Source organism: Somniosus microcephalus, chromosome 12, assembly GCF_052327205.1.
Source record: "Somniosus microcephalus isolate GS21.2 chromosome 12, FLI_Smic_1.0, whole genome shotgun sequence".
NCBI classification, from domain to species: domain Eukaryota; kingdom Metazoa; phylum Chordata; class Chondrichthyes; order Squaliformes; family Somniosidae; genus Somniosus; species Somniosus microcephalus.
Genome location: NC_140998.1, coordinates 143,868,109 through 143,886,273, shown reverse-complemented (window position 1 = coordinate 143,886,273; position 18,165 = coordinate 143,868,109). Strand labels below are relative to the sequence as shown.

Here is an 18,165-nt window from a genome sequence, read left to right as displayed (position 1 = left end):
AGCGTCTTAAAGGAGGAGAGAGAGGCGGAGAGGTTTAGGGAGGGGATTCCGATGCTTGGTGGAGTGATTAAAATTGGGGATGCTCAAGAGGGCCAAATTAGAGGAGCGCAGATATCTGAGGGTTGTGGGCTGGAGGAGTTTACGGAGATAGGGAGGGCCTAGACAATGGAGGGATTTGAAAACAATAATGAGAATTTTAAAATCGAGGCATTACTTAACCGGGAGCCAATGTAGGTCAGCGAGCACAGGGGTGATGGGTGAACGGAGTTGGTGTGAGTTAGGACACGGGCAGGTGAGTTTTGGATGACATCCAGTTTACGAAGGGTAGAACGTGGGAGGCTATGCAGAAGTGTGTTGGAATAGTCATGTCTAGAGGTAACAAAGGCATGCATGAAGGTTTCAGCAGCAGATGAGCTGAGGCAGGGGCGAAGTTGAGCAACGGTAATAGTCGGTCTTAGTGATGGCGCGGATATTTAGTCAGAAGCTCATCTTGGGGTCAGGTATGATACCAAGGTTGTGAACAGTCTGGTTCAGCCTCAGACAGTTGCCAGGGGAGGGATGGAGCTGGTGGCTAAGGAAAGGAGTTTGTGGTGCGAACCGAAGACAATGAAAGAAAGAAAGACTTGCATTTGTATAGCTGCTGGATGTCCCAAAGAGCTTTACAGCCAATGAAGTACTGTTACTGTTGTAGTGTAGGAAATGCAGCAGCCAATTTGTGCACAGCAAGCTCCCACAAACAGCAATTTGATAATGACCAGATAATTTGTTTTAGTGCTGTTGATTGAGGGATCAATATTGGCCATGACACCAGGGAGAACTCTGCTCTTCTTCGAAATAGTGCCATGGACTCTTTTACATTTCCTTAGAGAGCAGATAGGGCCTCGGTTTAATGCCTCATCCGAAAGATGGCACCTCCGACAGTGCAGCACTCCCTCAGTACTGCACTGGGAGTGTCAGCATAGATCTTGTGCTCAAGTCTCTGGAGTGGGACTCGAACCCACAACCTTCATGTCTCCGAGGTGAGAGAGCTACTAACTGAGCCACAGCTGACACTATGGCTTTGGTCTTCCCAATCGTTAGTTGGAGAAAATTATTGCTCATCCAGCATTGATGTCAGACTAGCAGTCTTACAATTTAGAGAGGGTGGGGTCGAGAGAGGTGGTGGTGAGATAAAGCTGGGTGCATTGTATCGTATCAGAAATGCATAGACATTACATCTGGAATGCAACCAAGCCTATAACTTACCTAAATAACAACAGAAAATGCTGGAAAAACTAAGCAGGCCAGGCAACATCCGGGGAGAGAAATTAGAGTCAACATTTCAGGTCAAAACCCTTTATCAAGTCTTGATAAAGGGTTTTGACCCGAAACGTTGACTCTAATTTCTCTCCACGGATGTTGCCTATCCTGCTGAGTTTTTCCAGCATTTTCTGTTATTTCAGATTTCCAGCATCTGCAGTATTTTGCTATAACTTACCTAGTTGCTTCTAACACTTTGAGTGAGAAATATTCAGTACTTTTTCAGAATATGTAATATTGAAGTCTATTCAAATAGCTTTTGTGTCTATGTCAGCCCCAATGCATGTACAGTACACAGCAAGGGGAAACGGTCGTTGCTATATGCTAATAGATTTTATGTGCCTCAGTGTCAACTCTTACATGGACAGTCCACACCAGAGATCAATTAGCGTCTGTCTGGCACTATTATAGTTGTGTGTCAGTGTTCGTTCCTGTATGTGTATTGTGCACTTCAGGTAAAAGGGAAACAGTTCACTGCATTATGGTACTGTCGGGCTCATGAGTTCCTTTGTGTATGAAAATAAAATAAAAGTTGCATTTAATAGCGCCTTTCACAACCTCAGAACGTCCCAAAGTGGTTTACAGCCAATGAAGTACTTTTTGAAGTGTAGTCACTGTTGCAATGTAGGAAACGCGGCAGCCAATTTGCGCACAGCAAGATCCCACAAACTACAATGTGATAATGACCAGATAATCAGTTTTAGTGATGTTGGTTGAGGGATAAATATTGTCCAGGACACCGGGGATAACTCCCCTGCTCTTCTTCGAATAGCGCCATAGGATCTTTTACATCCACATGGGAGGCAAGGCTAGCATTTATTGCCCATCCCTAGTTGCCATTGAGAAGGTGCCAGTGAGCCTTTTTCTTGAACTGCTGCAGTCTGTGTGGTGAAGGAGCTCCCACTGTGCTGTTGAGGTTTTGACCGAACAACGACGAAGGAACGCCGATATAGGTCCAAGTCAGGATGGTGTGTGACTTGGAGGGGAAACTTGGAGGTGGTGGTGTTTCCATGCACCGCCTGCCCTTGTCCTTCTAGGTGGTGGAGGTCCAGGGTTTGGTTGGTGCTGCCGAAGAAGCCTTGGCGTTTTGTTCATTGCTTCTTTCTCTTTTTGTTTTTCACTTGTCTCTTTGTTTTGCTCTCCCCTCTAACTCTTTCTAATTGTCTCTCTAATTCTCCCCCTCTCACCTATTTACTTAAGCTATTTGGTCTTTCCGATCAATTGGCTATTTCTTCCTGGTGTGCGTGTGCGCTTAGGAGTACTGCACTGTTTGTCGACTCACAATATCACACAATCATCGAATCATGTGGCACAGAAGGAGGTCATTCAGCCCACTGTGCTTGAGCCGGCTCTATGAAAGAGCTATCCAATTAGTCCCACTCTCCAGCTCTTTTTCCCCATTGATCTGCAAATTCTTCCTTTTCAAGTATATATCCAATTCCCTTTTGAAAGTTACTATTGAATCTGCCTCCACCACCCTTTCAGACAGTGCATTCCAGATCATCATAACTCGCTGCATTAAAAAAAAAGTCTGCTCATCTCCCCCCTGGTTCTTTCCCAATTATCTTAAATCTGTGTCCTTTGGTTACTGACCCTCCTGCCAGTGGAAACAGTTTCTCCTGATCCTGATCAAAACCCCTCATAGTTCTGAACCCCTCTATTAAATCTCTCCTTAACATTCTCTGTTGTAAGGAGAATAATTTCATGTTCTCCAGTCTCTCCACATAACTGAAGTCCCTCATCCCTGGTACCATTCTGGCAAACCTCCTCTGCACCCTCTCCAAGGCCTTGACCTCCTCCCTAAACTGCGGTGCCTAGAATTGAACACAAAACCCCAGCTGAGGCCTAACCAGTGATTTATAAAGGTTTAGCATCACTTCCTTGCTTTTGTACTCTATGCCTCAATTTATGCAAATCTCTTCTTACTGACGACAGAGTGGACTACATCGCAGAGTGACCCATCCTTCAGTCGCCAGCCACGGTGCACAGATGTTCAAGGCTCACAACATTGCAGCTGCGAGTCAGGCTTCCACCTCAGTGGGAAGGACGTTAGACAGTGTCGAGGTAAGGTGGCATCCATTACAGTTGAAACTTTCAAAGCAGCCTATTCAACAATGGAAGAATGGTCCTTTGTGCAAATATGAAACTGGTAGCAATCGTCCAGTTCACTTTTGAGTCTTGTCCCACTTGACAACTTGCATTTATATAGCACCTTTAACATAGTAAAACAACCCAAGGTGCTTCACAGGAGTGTTACCAAACGAAATTTGACACTGAGCTACATAAGGAGATCTTCGGGCAGATGACCAAAAGTTGGTCAAAGTGGTAGGTTTTAAGGAGTGTCTTAAAGAAGGAGAGGTGGCGAGACAGAGAGGTTTAGGGAGGGAATTCCAGAGCTTAGGGCCTAAGCAGTTGAAGGCATGCCCGCCAGTGGTGGAGTGATGAAAATTAGGGATCTGCAAGAGGCCAGAATTGGAGGAGCGTCTTGGAGGGTTGTAGGATTGGAGGAGGTTACCAAAATCGGGATGGGCGAGGCTATGGAGGGATTTGAAAACAAGGATGAGAATTTTAAAATTGAGGTGTTGCCAGACCAGGATCCAATGCATGTCAGTGAGCAAAGGGGTGATGAGTGAACGGGACTTGGTGTGAGTCTGTCCTCCACTCCTTGGTAAGGTGCGGGTGATTGATTACTATGTATTACTGAGTTATATCGATAAAATGATGCCCACTGTTCAATAGATTGACTGAATATCTGAACTTTTAGGAAAAGGAAAATATAATTTAGGCCAAAAATCTCCACCTTAGGAACAGGAGTAGGCCATTCAGCCCCTTGAATCTGCTCCGCCGTTCAATTGGCTGATCTGTATCTTAACTCCATTTACTCGCCTTTGCTCCATATTCCTTGATACCCACAATCATTTAGGGGAGAGTGTTCCAGATTTCTACTACCCTTTGGGTGAGAAGAGGGTAACAGGTATTCCCTTCTCACAGGATCTCTCAATCACTCTCTCACTGTCCCTCTATCTCTGTCCCCAAAAATGCACAGAATTGTTTCTTGGGCCCTATGCCCTGTCCACAGTCTTCTCTCAGAAATGATTGCAGTTGCACTGTAGGGGTGACTCTTGCTAGCTCTTTGTGTTACAAACACTCCCTAAAATGTACTGAATGCATCGCTCCCTGAAATTCCATGGTGAGGGGTCGACGGGATTCCCACCAGCTTTCCAGTGGTACACCGAGAGTATTCCCCCCCTCCCCTGTTTTCCCCAAACTTCCACCTGTCACCGTGTCTTTCTTTCAGATGTGGATGAGTGCGAGATGTTTCAGGCAGGCCGATTGGCTCGTCTCTGTGTACACAGCTGTGTGAACACACCGGGTTCATATCATTGCGCATGTCCCTCCGGATACAACTTACTGGAGGATTCACGGGCCTGTGAAGGTAAGAACACTTAACCCTCATATCCAGTCATCTATTATCGTCTATATAACTCCCTACTGCCTGTCCATTATACTCATATAACTCACTACTGCCTGTCCATTATACTCTATGTAACTCACTACTGCCTTTCTTATCCTAAATGTAACTCCATGCCATGTGTATTATCATCTATTTTATTGTTACTATCCTGCTTCTACAGATATTAATGAGTGTTCGACCAATCAACATAACTGTACCAGAGAGGAGATTTGCATTAATATACATGGCGGATTCCATTGTGTCCACCCAGAGTGTCCAAAGTCTCGCCTCAATGCCAGCTATGTAAAAACCTCACAATTGTAAGTAATGGTGCTTATAAACAAATCTCTATTGGGTCTAAAGAGGGACTGGCATCTGAGTATTGTGTCCAGTTCTAGTCACTGAGACACAAGGGAGATATTTGAGTACAGGGGGCAACACAGTGAGGAGCCACATGGCTGATCACTTGTGTCAAAGGTCTGAGTTGTAAGGAAAGAGAAAATTGGACTTTCGGTTGCAAAAAAAGGCCTCCGAGAGGTGATCTTACAGAGGTGCCTGAGAGATGGTTAAAGAGATATGAGAGGTGATCTTATAGAGGTAGCTGAGAGATGGTTATAGAGGTGTCTGAGAGATGGTTAGAGAGATATGAGAGGTGATCATAGAGGTAGCTGAGAGATGGTTATAGAGGTAGCTGAGAGATGGTTATAGAGGTGTCTGAGAGATGGTTAGAGAGATATGAGAGGTGATCATAGAGGTAGCTGAGAGATGGTTATAGAGGTAGCTGAGAGATGGTTATAGAGGTAGCTGAGAGATGGTTATAGAGGTAGCTGAGAGATGGTTATAGAGGTAGCTGAGAGATGGTTATAGAGGTAGCTGAGAGATGGTTATAGAGGTAGCTGAGAGATGGTTATAGAGGTAGCTGAGAGATGGTTATAGAGGTAGCTGAGAGATGGTTATAGAGGTGTCTGAGAGATGGTTAGAGAGATATGAGAGGTGATCATAGAGGTAGCTGAGAGATGGTTATAGAGGTAGCTGAGAGATGGTTATAGAGGTAGCTGAGAGATGGTTATAGAGGTAGCTGAGAGATGGTTATAGAGGTAGCTGAGAGATGGTTATAGAGGTAGCTGAGAGATGGTTATAGAGGTAGCTGAGAGATGGTTATAGAGGTAGCTGAGAGATGGTTATAGAGGTAGCTGAGAGATGGTTATAGAGGTAGCTGAGAGATGGTTATAGAGGTAGCTGAGAGATGGTTATAGAGGTAGCTGAGAGATGGTTATAGAGGTAGCTGAGAGATGGTTATAGAGGTAGCTGAGAGATGGTTATAGAGGTAGCTGAGAGATGGTTATAGAGGTAGCTGAGAGATGGTTATAGAGGTAGCTGAGAGATGGTTATAGAGGTAGCTGAGAGATGGTTATAGAGGTAGCTGAGAGATGGTTATAGAGGTAGCTGAGAGATGGTTATAGAGGTAGCTGAGAGATGGTTATAGAGGTAGCTGAGAGATGGTTATAGAGGTAGCTGAGAGATGGTTATAGAGGTAGCTGAGAGATGGTTATAGAGGTAGCTGAGAGATGGTTATAGAGGTAGCTGAGAGATGGTTATAGAGGTAGCTGAGAGATGGTTATAGAGGTAGCTGAGAGATGGTTATAGAGGTAGCTGAGAGATGGTTATAGAGGTAGCTGAGAGATGGTTATAGAGGTAGCTGAGAGATGGTTATAGAGGTAGCTGAGAGATGGTTATAGAGGTAGCTGAGAGATGGTTATAGAGGTAGCTGAGAGATGGTTATAGAGGTAGCTGAGAGATGGTTATAGAGGTAGCTGAGAGATGGTTATAGAGGTAGCTGAGAGATGGTTATATAAATATTTGATAGGTGTTTATTGAGGTATCTGAGAGGTGATCTTATAAATATAGATAAATAGTAAATGGTATGGGAAAGGCTAATGCAGATAATTACTTTCCAATAAATTGCAAGAGTAGGACAAGGGGACACAAGTTCTAACTAGTGGAAGGTAATTTTGGGACTGATATCAGGAAGTTATTCTTTCCACAGAGTGGTAGGTGTTAGATCCGTGGTTCAGTGGATAAATAATTACACGGATGCTGTGCATAAACAAATAACAGGTCTTTACTGGAGGAGGGTAATCTCTAGACTGGGGTACAGAGGCATGCGCACAGCTTATATACCGGTGTGGTCATTGCCGGTACTACAGTATACAGGAGCTGTAAAAAGTAGTTCTGACTTAAAGCACATACACTACAATTCCTCGCTTTTTAGATTAATAATACCCCCTTAATATTCAAATAACAATTACATTTTTACATGTACATTCAATAACAAAAGTCCATTTATAGATTCAGTCTTTGAGGCGGCTTCCTGACCCTTTCGGGATAGCGCCTTTCCGGAGGTTCTTGTTCTTAGTGCAGAGGCGATTCTGACCCCCTTTCACTCACAGAAACTCACAGAAACCCCACAATGCAGATAGAGGCCATTTCGGCCCATCGAGCCTGCACCGACACATATCCCACCCGATCCCCGTAACCCCTACACCAACACATATCCCACCCTATCCCTGTAACCCCACGTATTTAATCCCCCTAACACTAACGGTCAATTTTTTTTTTTTATCATAGCCAATCAACCTAACCCGCACATCTTTGGACTGTGGGAGGAAACCGGAGCACCCGGAGGAAACCCACGCAAACACGGGGAGAATGTGCAAACTCCACACAGACAGTCGCCCGAGGCCGGATTCGAACCCGGGTCCCTGGCGCTGTGAGGCAACAGTGCTAACCACTATGCCACCGTGCTGCCCACGGGTAGTTCATCGGGTTCCACTGCTACTGGGTCTGAAGTAGATGCTACCGGTATGTCGGGTTCATCCCCAGGTACTTGAGACATGGGGTTGACGCATTCCTGTGATGCTAAGATCTGATCGACGTGGCGTCTCACAATGTTCTCCCCGACATCCACTGTGTACATTAATGGCCCCTGCCTTGTACATATCATTCCGGGTTGCCACTTCTCTGTTCGATAGTCACGGGCCAAGACTGGTTGCCCTACATTGAAGCTCCTTGTCGGCTTCTCGTTGATGTGCTGGAATTGTTTGTCCTCAACATTTCTTCGCACATTTGGTCTGAGCAAGTCCAGACGAGATCTCAACCTTCGGTTAAAGAACATCATGGCCGGGGTCTGGTTGGTAACTGCATGTGTCGCGTTTTGGTAGGCTAATAAGAAATTGTCCATCTTATGCTGTAGTGGAATTTCCTCGTCGCACATGGCCTTTATCGCCTTCTTAAAAGGTTTGTACGAACCTCTCAGCCAATCCATTGGTGGCTGGATGATACGGGGCGGATGTGTAATGCCTTACCCCATTCCTTTTCATGAATTTTTGGAACTCGTCGGACACAAACTGTGGTCCATTATCAGAGCAGATCTGCTCTGGCAAACCGTTTCTGGCAAATATGGTCCGTAGGACCGCAATCATTTTCTCTGTAGTGGTTGAAGACATCTTTATCACCTCAGGCCACTTTGAATGAGCATCCACTGCTATTAAGAACATTGAGTGCATGAATGGACCAGCGAAATCAATGTACACCCGTTGCCATGGAGAGGAGGGCCACTCGCATGGGTGTAGAGGGGCATGTGCTGGTGCATTTTGGACCTTCTGGCATCCTAAGCAGCTCTTAGTTAGGTCTTCGATTTGTTGATCGATGCCCGGCCACCACACATAAGCCCTAGCTAGGCTTTTCATTTTCACTCCCCCAGATGACCTTCATGTAGCTCATTTAGCACTCTCTCCCTTAACTTGGGTGGAATCACCACTCTGGATCCACACATCACTGTCCCCTGGCATACTGACAGCTGTTCTCTTCTGGATGAGAATGCTGGCAACAGTGAGTCGCCATGTGTTGGCCATCCCCTCACCGTCAATTCATATACCCGTGACAGCGTCGGATCATTGCGGGTCTCCTTCTCTATATCCGCGTTTGTTACTGGCAATCGTTCAATTATCGACGAATAACATATCTCGATAGGGTCCACTGCTGTTGCTTCCTCCACAGTAGGCAGTGGCAGGCGCGATAGCCCATCAGCGTTCCCATGCTATCTCGTGCCTTTATAATAATAATAATAATTCAACTTTATTGTCATTGTACAATGCACAAGTACATGAACAACGAAATGTGATCTTGCAAGCTCCCATGAGTCCAGTACAAATAACATTAACATTAAACGTAAATAGCACCGTCCTGGGAGAAGCAAAGCCGCTGCGTCTGTGCGCGCCGCCATTCCTCCTGTCCGACAATCTTCAGCCCAACGCCCGGGCCTGCTCACCAGCCGCCCCTCCCGGGGCTCCTTCCGTGACCTTCTCACCAACCGCCCCTCCTCGGGGCTCCTTCCGTGACCTTCTGCACCTGGTCTTCCCTGATGGTCACCCCTCCAGGTTCTGCTTAGCTTCCAAGCCTTGCCAGTGACCCTGTCCCTATTGATACGCCCCTAGAAACAGGGACCATCTTTGTAACCGCTGTGCAGTCATTACTGGCACGCCCTTCTTAGGATTAAAGATGGAGACAAGTGGTTGGTGGTCAGTCAGCAAGGTGAACTTCTGTCCATGCAGATAGTGGCTGAATTTTTTTACTCCCCATACTAAGCTGAGGGCCTCCCTGTCAATCTGGGCGTAGTTGCGCTCGGCTGAGGTTAGTGACCGAGACGCAAAGGCTACTGGCCTCTCCAACCCGTCTGGGAATTTGTGCGACAGCACCGCTCCAATGCCGTAGGGTGATGCATCACATGCCAAACGAATTGGTAGTGCTGGGTTGAAATGGGCCAACACCTCTTTTGATGTGATTCAATTCTTTACACTTCTGGAAAGCTCGTCTACGTTCGTCATCCCACTTCCATGGTACCCCTGTTTGCAGTAGGGTGTTCAGCGGGTGTAATACCGTAGACAAATTTGGTAAGAACTTGTGGTAATAGTTTACCAGCCCGAGGAAGGACCTCAGTTGTGACACATTTTCCGGTGCTGGAGCCTTGACTACTGCCTCTATCTTGTCAGGGGACTTATGTAACCCCTCTTCATCGATGACGTGGCCGCAATACGAGATCTGTTTCTGGAAAAACTCGCACTTGTGGCGATTAGCTCGTTGCCCATATTCCTTTAATCTGGCGAGCACCTTCTCCAAGTTAGCGAGGTGATCACCGTCATTTTCGCCCGTGACCAAGATGTCGTCCAAATAACACTGGATCCCTGGAATCCCTTGCAGGACCTGATCCATCGCCCTTTGCCAGATAGCCGGAGCCGAGGCTACTCCAAACACCAGCCGGTTGTATTGATAGAGACCTTTATGAGTGTTGATTGTAAGGTAATGTTTCGAAGCTTCTTCTACCTCCATTTGCAAGTACGCCTGGGCTAGATCAATTTTGGTGAAGCGTTTACCTCCAGATAGCGAGGCAAAAATATCCTCAATTCGTGGAAGCGGATATTGCACCGTGTGAAGGAATGGGTTCACTGTCACCTTAAAATCCCCACAGATGCGGACCTTCTTTGGTTCCCCAGGCGTATTACTCAACGACCTCTTCATTACAGGAATGATGGGTGTAGCCCACTCGCTCCAGTCCACTTTGGACAATACTCCTGAACGTTCCAACCCTTCCAGCTCTGCTTCAACCGCTGGTCTGATCGCATAAGGCACTGGTCTGGCCTTCAGAAACTTTGGGCTTGCATTGTCCTCTATTTTAATTGTTGCTGTTATTCCTTTTAGTGTTCCTAGTCCCTCCTGGAACACTTCTTTTGCGTCAGTTAGCATTTCTGACAGTCGTCCAGGTGTGATGTCGTCATCCTTTTTGGCCTCCACCTTCAGTGCCTGTATGGAATGCCAATCTAAATGTATCTTCCGGATCCATTCACATCCTAGCAGTGGTGGTCCTCCATTTGGCAATACATATATATCAATTTTAGGTATTTCCTGACCTTTATGTCACTTTCACCCTTATTTTTCCTTTGGGGTAGACTTTTTGCCCCGTATACGTCTTCAAGACAATCTCTGTAGCTTTCAAGGGTATGTGTGAAAATAGCCGCTTGTAGTCCCTTTGATTTATGACTTAGAGCTGACCCTGTGTCCAATTCCATTTCCACTTGGACTCCATCTATCTTGAGTGTAACCCAGATAGTCTGGTGATCCTCCATTTCGGTTACATTATGTAGTTTCAGACAACCCAGCTTCTTGCTTCCAGAGTCTGTGTCACTTTTCTGTTCGTCTGAACCACTGTCCATCACCTGGTATACCTTTTTGTACTTCTCCTGTGGAGATTTCTTACTGTTGGTTTTCTTCCCAGACCTGCAGACTCTTGCTATGTGTCCTGCTTTCCCACACTGTCTGCACACTTGGTCCTTGAACCAACAATCTTTCTGGTCATGTGTTGTTCTGCCGCAGCGATAGCACTTCCCTGTTCCATAGGTCATTTCGTTGGTGCCATATTCTTGCGGTCTCCGTTGTATCTCTGCAGCGCCCCTTGCGGCTGCTTCGTGTGATACTGTCATGCTGAAAGCTTTGTTCAGCGTAAGGTCCTTTTCTGATAGAAGCCATTTCTGGGTTCCTTCACTTTGTAGCCCACACACAAACTTGTCCCTTAACGTGTCTGCTAGTCCCGCGCCAAACTGGCAGTATTTCGATAGTTCGCAGTTCCGTTAGGTACTCAGCATTGCTTTCGTCTTTGTGTTGGTTCCTTTTATGGAACTTAAATCGTTCTGCTATCAGCAGCGGTGTGGGGTTTAAGTGGTCCTGTAGGATTTCTACTATGCTTTCAAAATTCTTGTTTACCGGCTTCTCTGGGGTTATTAGATTTCGCAGTAACCCATAAGTTTTTGCACCCATGGAATTTAACAGAACCAGTGCTTTATTAGCATCTGGCACTTCATTCGCCCTGCAGTACACCTCAATACGCTCCACATATGTCGGCCAATCTTCGACTTCATTGTCGAACGTAGAGGTATTGCCACTCTTCGGCATCCTTGGTTGTGCGTTAACTATCACCACTGGCGCCTCCCGCGCTTCCCCTTCTTCTCCGCTGGCACAAAATGGCGTCTCCCGCGCTTTCCTTCCTTCCCGCGCTCGCCCGTCTTCTCCGCTGCGGCTTCGCAAAATGGCATCTCCCGCGCTCTTCCTTCTCCGTGGCTCAATGGCGCCTCCCGCGCTCTCCCTGCTTCTCCGCGGCTCAATGGCGTCTCCCGCGCTCTCCCTGCTTCTCCGCGGCTCAATGGCATCTCCCCTTGCTTCGCCCCGCGGACCCTGATCAGCCCGTGATCCCTGGCTGTGCTCTGCGCGTTCTTCTCTTGATATTTGTCGACGCCGCTCAGTCTAGAACCCGGCTGTTTCTTACCCTCTCTCCGGTTTGCAGTATTTTCCCTCGACGCCGCTCAGTGATCAACCCCAGGCTGGGCCCTGCTCTCTTCACCCTCTTTCTTACCCCGTCGACGCTACCCGGCTCTCTCTCTCTGCCGTCGGTTGGCTCCAGCTGCCGCTGCTCGGGAAGGGTCTGCTCTGGACCTGTCGTCGGTCTCTTACTGCTCGTTGTGGCTGGGGAACCAAGCCCGGCTCTCCACAGCCTCCCCAGCGAAGTTGGATCTCTGCCTGACTGCTGGGCGGTTGCTCGCGGTCGACGCCCGTGTTCCTGGACTCAACTTTTTTTTTATGTTGCAGGTAGATTCGCATCAACACTCGTCACCACTGTTAGATCCGTGGTTCAGTGGATAAATAATTACACGGATGCTGTACATAAACAAATAACAGGTCTATACTGGAGGAGGGTAATCTCTAGACTGGGGTACAGAGGCATGCGCACAGCTTATATACCGGTGTGGTCACTGCCGGTACTACAGTATACAGGAGCTGTAAAAAGTAGTTCTGACTTAAAGCACATACACTACAGTAGGCTTGGCTTTGTGTGATATGGTAAAATGAGCGATGGCAAATCAGCAGCACAATCTCTCCTGATTGAAGTCAATATAAATAAAATTTGGGAGAGCTGTAACATGGGCTGCCATCACCCATTTTATACTATCGCACAAAGTCAAGATATTCCCCAAAGAGTGACCAGCCCATGGAATGGTTCCCTGATCGAGTAGTGGAGGCAGAAACCCTAGAATCACTTGAGACACATTTGGATACTGCAGTGAGGGGACTGAGATGAACCAAATGGCCTATCCCATCCATAATTATCTTGTGAACATCTCACTACCTTTCTAAAGAGTACAGTGTACAGCAGTATAATCTGAAACCCAACATGATCAGCATCTCACCACCCATCTTCAGCCTTTTACTGTATGTCAAAAATGAGAGCCTAAATATACAGAGCTCCAGGTTAAAGTATCAGCCACAGATACTAATATACCACCGTGGTCAGCAACTGATAAATGTTCAGGTGGGTTTTTACTGCTCACAATTTCCCTGCAATAAATCTGAAGCCTCTTTAGAAATGGTCTTTTTCCTCTGAACAGTTCCCAACTCGATCCCTTCCTACATTCCAGCACAGTCCCCTGTTTTGTCTTCCTTTTTCCTCAACCGAGGATTCCCCTCTACTGTGGTTGACACGGCCCTTGACCGTGTCCGTTCTATTTCCTGCACTTCTGCTCTCACCCCTTCCCCTCCCTCCCAGAACCACGATAGGGTTCCCCCTGTCCTCACCTTTCACCCCACCAGCCTCCACATTCAACAGATCATTATCCGCCACCTCCAACGTGATCCCACCACCAAACACATCTTCCTCTCGCCTCCCCTTTCAACATTCCGAAAGGACCGCTCCCTTCGCGACACCCTGGTCCACTCCTCAATCACCCCCAACAGCCCTTCTCCTTCACCTGGCACCTTCCCATGCAAGCACAGGAGATGCAACACATGCCCTTTTACCTCCTCCCTTCCCACTGTCCAGGGCCCCAAACACCCCTTCCAGGTGAAACAGCGATTTAATTGTACAGGAAACTTTGTGCTATCCGGAAGTTGAATGTCCGGCAACTTTGATCTAACGGCAGAAATCGGCAGCTGTTTTGGTTAGGTTTTTTTTCTGCTTTTCACAGGCAGGCTCTGGAAAGCGTCTTTGTCGCTTAGCAACAGCTTCAGAGATGCTTCCAAGCTACTGGGCCGAGTGTTTACAAGCTGTTGCTGAGCAACAGTGTTTGTGGTCAGACAGGGCAGGCTCTAGAAAGCGTCTCTGTATCTTAGCAACAGCTTCAGAGACGCTTCCAAGCCACGGGCTGAGTGTTTACAAGCTGTTGCTGAGCAACAGTGTTTGTGGCCGGATACTGCGATGAAAAGCTCCTATCTGATAACATTGACGCTGGTCTATCCGGAGCTTTTAAAAAAACGGCAGTAGCTCGGTCCCATGGGTGCCGGATAGCACAAAGTTTCCTGTACTTCTTGCAATTTAATATCCTGTATTCGCTGCTCACGATGCGATCTCCTCTACATTGGGGAGACCAAACGCAGATTGGGCGACTGCTTTGCGGAACACCTCCGTTCAGTCCGTAAGGGTGACCCTGAGCTTCCGGTCGCCTGTCACTTTAATTCTCCGCTTCACTCCCACTCTGATCTCTCTGTCCTCGGCCTCTTACATTGTTCCAATGAAGCTCAACGTAAGCTCGAGGAACAGCACCTCATCTTTCGATTAGGCACTTTACAGCCTTCCGGACTCAATATCGAGTTCAACAATTTCAGATAATAATCCCTGCCCCCATTTTTCATGCAGTATGATTTTTGCCACTCCCATTTGCAACATTTTCACAGTATGTTCTTTCAATACATTCCTCCCCTCCTAAACCCTCCCCCCACCCCTGTCTCTGCACCTGCTTAATATCTGTTACATTTCCAGCTTTTTCCAGTTCTGATGAAGGGTCCCAGACCTGAAACATTAATTCTGTTTCTCTCTCCACGGATGCTGCCTGGCCTGCTGAGTATTTCCAGCATTTTCTGCTGTTATCCCCTGTTTTAGACAATGGATGATGCTGCTGTATTGCTCCAAACTGTTCGCAGCCCAGTCACCTGATGTATACATGGAGGATGCACACCCAAAACATTCTAACCTTTCCTTGTTGCTGAATCTTACATTTTTCTTTTTTCTTCCCAGCAAATGTGAGAGAAACCCGTGTCCGATGGACAGCAAGTTGTGCGCAAATGCTGCGTACTCCATTACCTTTCATTACCTAACCCTAACCTCGAACCTACGGACCCCCAGGGCCCTGTTCCGGATGACGAGCAGCCGATTCACGGGCGACACCATGCGCTTCAGCATTGTAGGGGGCGTCGGGCAGAACCATTTCTCTGTCCAGCGCTCAGACAGGCAGACTGGGGAGCTGGTGCTGGTGCACCCTATTCAAGGCCCCGCAACCTTAGAGGTTGAGATGGAGATGACGGAACTCTCTGGAAAAACGGTCCTGACAAAGCACGTCTCCAAGGTCATCATCTTTGTCTCACGGTACAACTTCTAGGCGACATTCAGCTCATCTTCAGTTTTTTAAAAGTGAGCCAAGATAAATTGTGCGTATAACCAATAGAGAGTTAAAGTGCTAAAATAAAGTATTAGGAAGAATATCAAGCTACACAATAACGGATATATGTGCTGCTGCCTCACCAGAAGGAAAGGAGAACTGCTGAGGAACAAGGCTGAAGAGCTGGATAATGGAGAGAGAGAGTCTGAGAGTTGAAATGATATGTCAATGGAGTGGGAACCAACAATCTGTTAAGGACCTTGTATGTGCTGGGAAGGACAGGTTCTTTACTGCGAAGTTCACAAAGAGCCCCTCCACTCGCCTCCTTTAATTGCCGTTAATCTTGAATGGTGTTATTATTAAAGTGAGTCACGTTAGTCAGTGGTGTAACATTTGAAGTTCTAACAGCAGCAGTTATAAGTGAGTTTCCATCCCCTCCCCTCCCCTCCCCTCCCCTCCCCCACCATGAGAAGATGTGGGGGTGGGCTAAGTAAATAACTTCACCTCCTGGTTGTTGGCAGTATCACAGCTTGGTTATATAGGAAGTGTGATAGGTGCCAAAGCATGCTGTGAGATTTTTCTACCACCTGTCTTGGTGTATGTTTCCCCCACCTTCTCTTTCCAACAGAGCTGCTAAGAAGGACACAGGTTTCAGTGTCTAGAGGAGGAATGTGACTAAACATGAACCATCAGTGTTTGTGAGCTTGATTTCACCAGCTCAGCTTGGGTCTATTTTGTGTATAATGCCTTCTTATCTACAGGTAAGCTTGTCTTATACTCTTGTCTAGTGTCATAATCCACTCTGGCGATTGGAATGAACATTAGGTCATGAGGTAGCTACAGCAATGAGATGCAGTTGTGATATTAGGTGAATAATAATTATTCTTTCAGTGGATGACATTTTAAGATTTATTACTTTAAAATATTTTATAACTTTCTGGCATCATTTAACTGCACCCCACCCCCGCACTCAAACCCGTGTCTACGTACCATACAGTAGTCTTGTTTCACAAGAATTCCGCCATACAGGTGTGTTTTGACAGTGAGTGAGTAGAACTAAAAGTTGTGCCAAATATATCCATGTCTGGGTAAAATGTTTTGAATACTATCTAGCCGTGCTATTGTACTGCTGAAGTACCTTTTTTATATTTGAATTTCTGTGCATTAAGAAAATTGCACAGTTGGTGGGTGTTTAATCTTTATTATCTCTGTCATCACCACTATTCCCATCGTTGCTGTTATCTTTTCATCATCATCTCCAGCTCTGTCATTGCTGCTATCTTCACCTCTGTCATCTCCATCATTATATTCATCTCCAAAATATCAGCTGCATCCTCAACATCAATATCCTCTCCTCATCATTTTCATCTCATTATTATCTCACCTTCATCATCATCCTCATTGCTACCATCTCATCATCATCCTCATCACTACAATCCCATCATCATCATCACTACAATCCCATCATCATCATCCTCATCACTACAATCCCATCATCATCCTCATCACTACAATCCCATCATCATCATCATCCTCATCACTACAATCCCATCATCATCATCATCCTCATCACTACAATCCCATCATCATCATCACTACAATCCCATCATCATCATCCTCATCACTACAATCCCATCATCATCATCACTACAATCCCATCATCATCATCATCCTCATCACTACAATCCCATCATCATCCTCATCACTACAATCCCATCATCCTCATCACTACAATCCCATCATCATCATCCTCATCACTACAATCCCATCATCCTCATCACTACAATCCCATCATTCTCATCACTACAATCCCATCATCCTCATCACTACAATCCCATCATCATCATCACAATCCCATCATCACTACAATCCCATCATCATCATCCTCATCACTACAATCCCATCATCATCATCACTACAATCCCATCATCATCACTACAAACCCATCATCATCATCCTCATCACTACAATCCCATCATCATCATCATCATCATCATCACTACAATCCCATCATCATCACTACAATCCCATCATCCTCATCCTCATCACTACAATCCCATCCTCGTCATCATCATCACTACAATCCCACCATCATCCTCATCACTACAATCCCATCATCATCATCCTCATCACTACAATCCCATCATCATCATCATCCTCATCACTGCAATCCCATCATCATCATCCTCATCACTACAATCCCATCATCATCATCATCACTACAATTCCATCATCATCATCATCATCATCATCACTACAATCCCATCATCATCATCATCATCACTACAATCCCATCATCATCATCATCATCACTACAATCCCATCATCATCATCATCACTAAAATCCCATCATCATCATCATCACTACAATCCCATCATCATCATCATCACTACAATCCCATCATCATTATCATCATCACTACAATCCCATCATCATTATCAACATCACTACAATCCCATCATCATCCTCATCACTACAATCCCATCATCATCATCCTCATCACTACAATCCCATCATCATCATCCTCATCACTACAATCCCATCATCATCATCATCATCACTACAATCCCATCCTCATCATCATCACTACAATCCCATCCTCATCATCATCATCACTACAATCCCATCCTCATCATCATCATCACTACAATCCCATCATCATCATCATCATCACTACAATCCCATCATCACAATCCCATCCTCATCATCATCCTCATCACTACAATCCCATCAACATCATCATCATCACTACAATCCCATCATCATCATCATCATCATCATCACTACAATCCCATCATCATCCTCATCACTACAATCCCATCATAATCATCATCACTACAATCCCATCATAATCATCATCACTACAATCCCATCATCATCATCATCCTCATCACTACAATCCCATCATCATCATCATCACTACAATCCCATCATCA

At 46.1% G+C, this 18,165-nt stretch overlaps 1 protein-coding gene across 1 annotated transcript in view; it reads left to right on the top strand.

Moving 5' to 3' along the window:
* Positions 1 to 16,402, top strand: part of LOC147109573 (fibulin-7-like) — a 67,552-nt gene extending 51,150 nt beyond the window's left edge. Inside the window, exons 5-8 of the mRNA XM_086003629.1 lie at positions 3,235 to 3,363; positions 4,598 to 4,735; positions 4,935 to 5,073; positions 14,868 to 16,402. Coding sequence (XP_085859755.1) covers positions 3,235 to 3,363; positions 4,598 to 4,735; positions 4,935 to 5,073; positions 14,868 to 15,228 — 767 coding nt within the window. The 3' untranslated portion in view covers positions 15,229 to 16,402. The remainder of the gene's footprint in view (positions 1 to 3,234; positions 3,364 to 4,597; positions 4,736 to 4,934; positions 5,074 to 14,867) is intronic.
* The last annotated feature ends 1,763 nt before the right edge of the window (positions 16,403 to 18,165 follow it).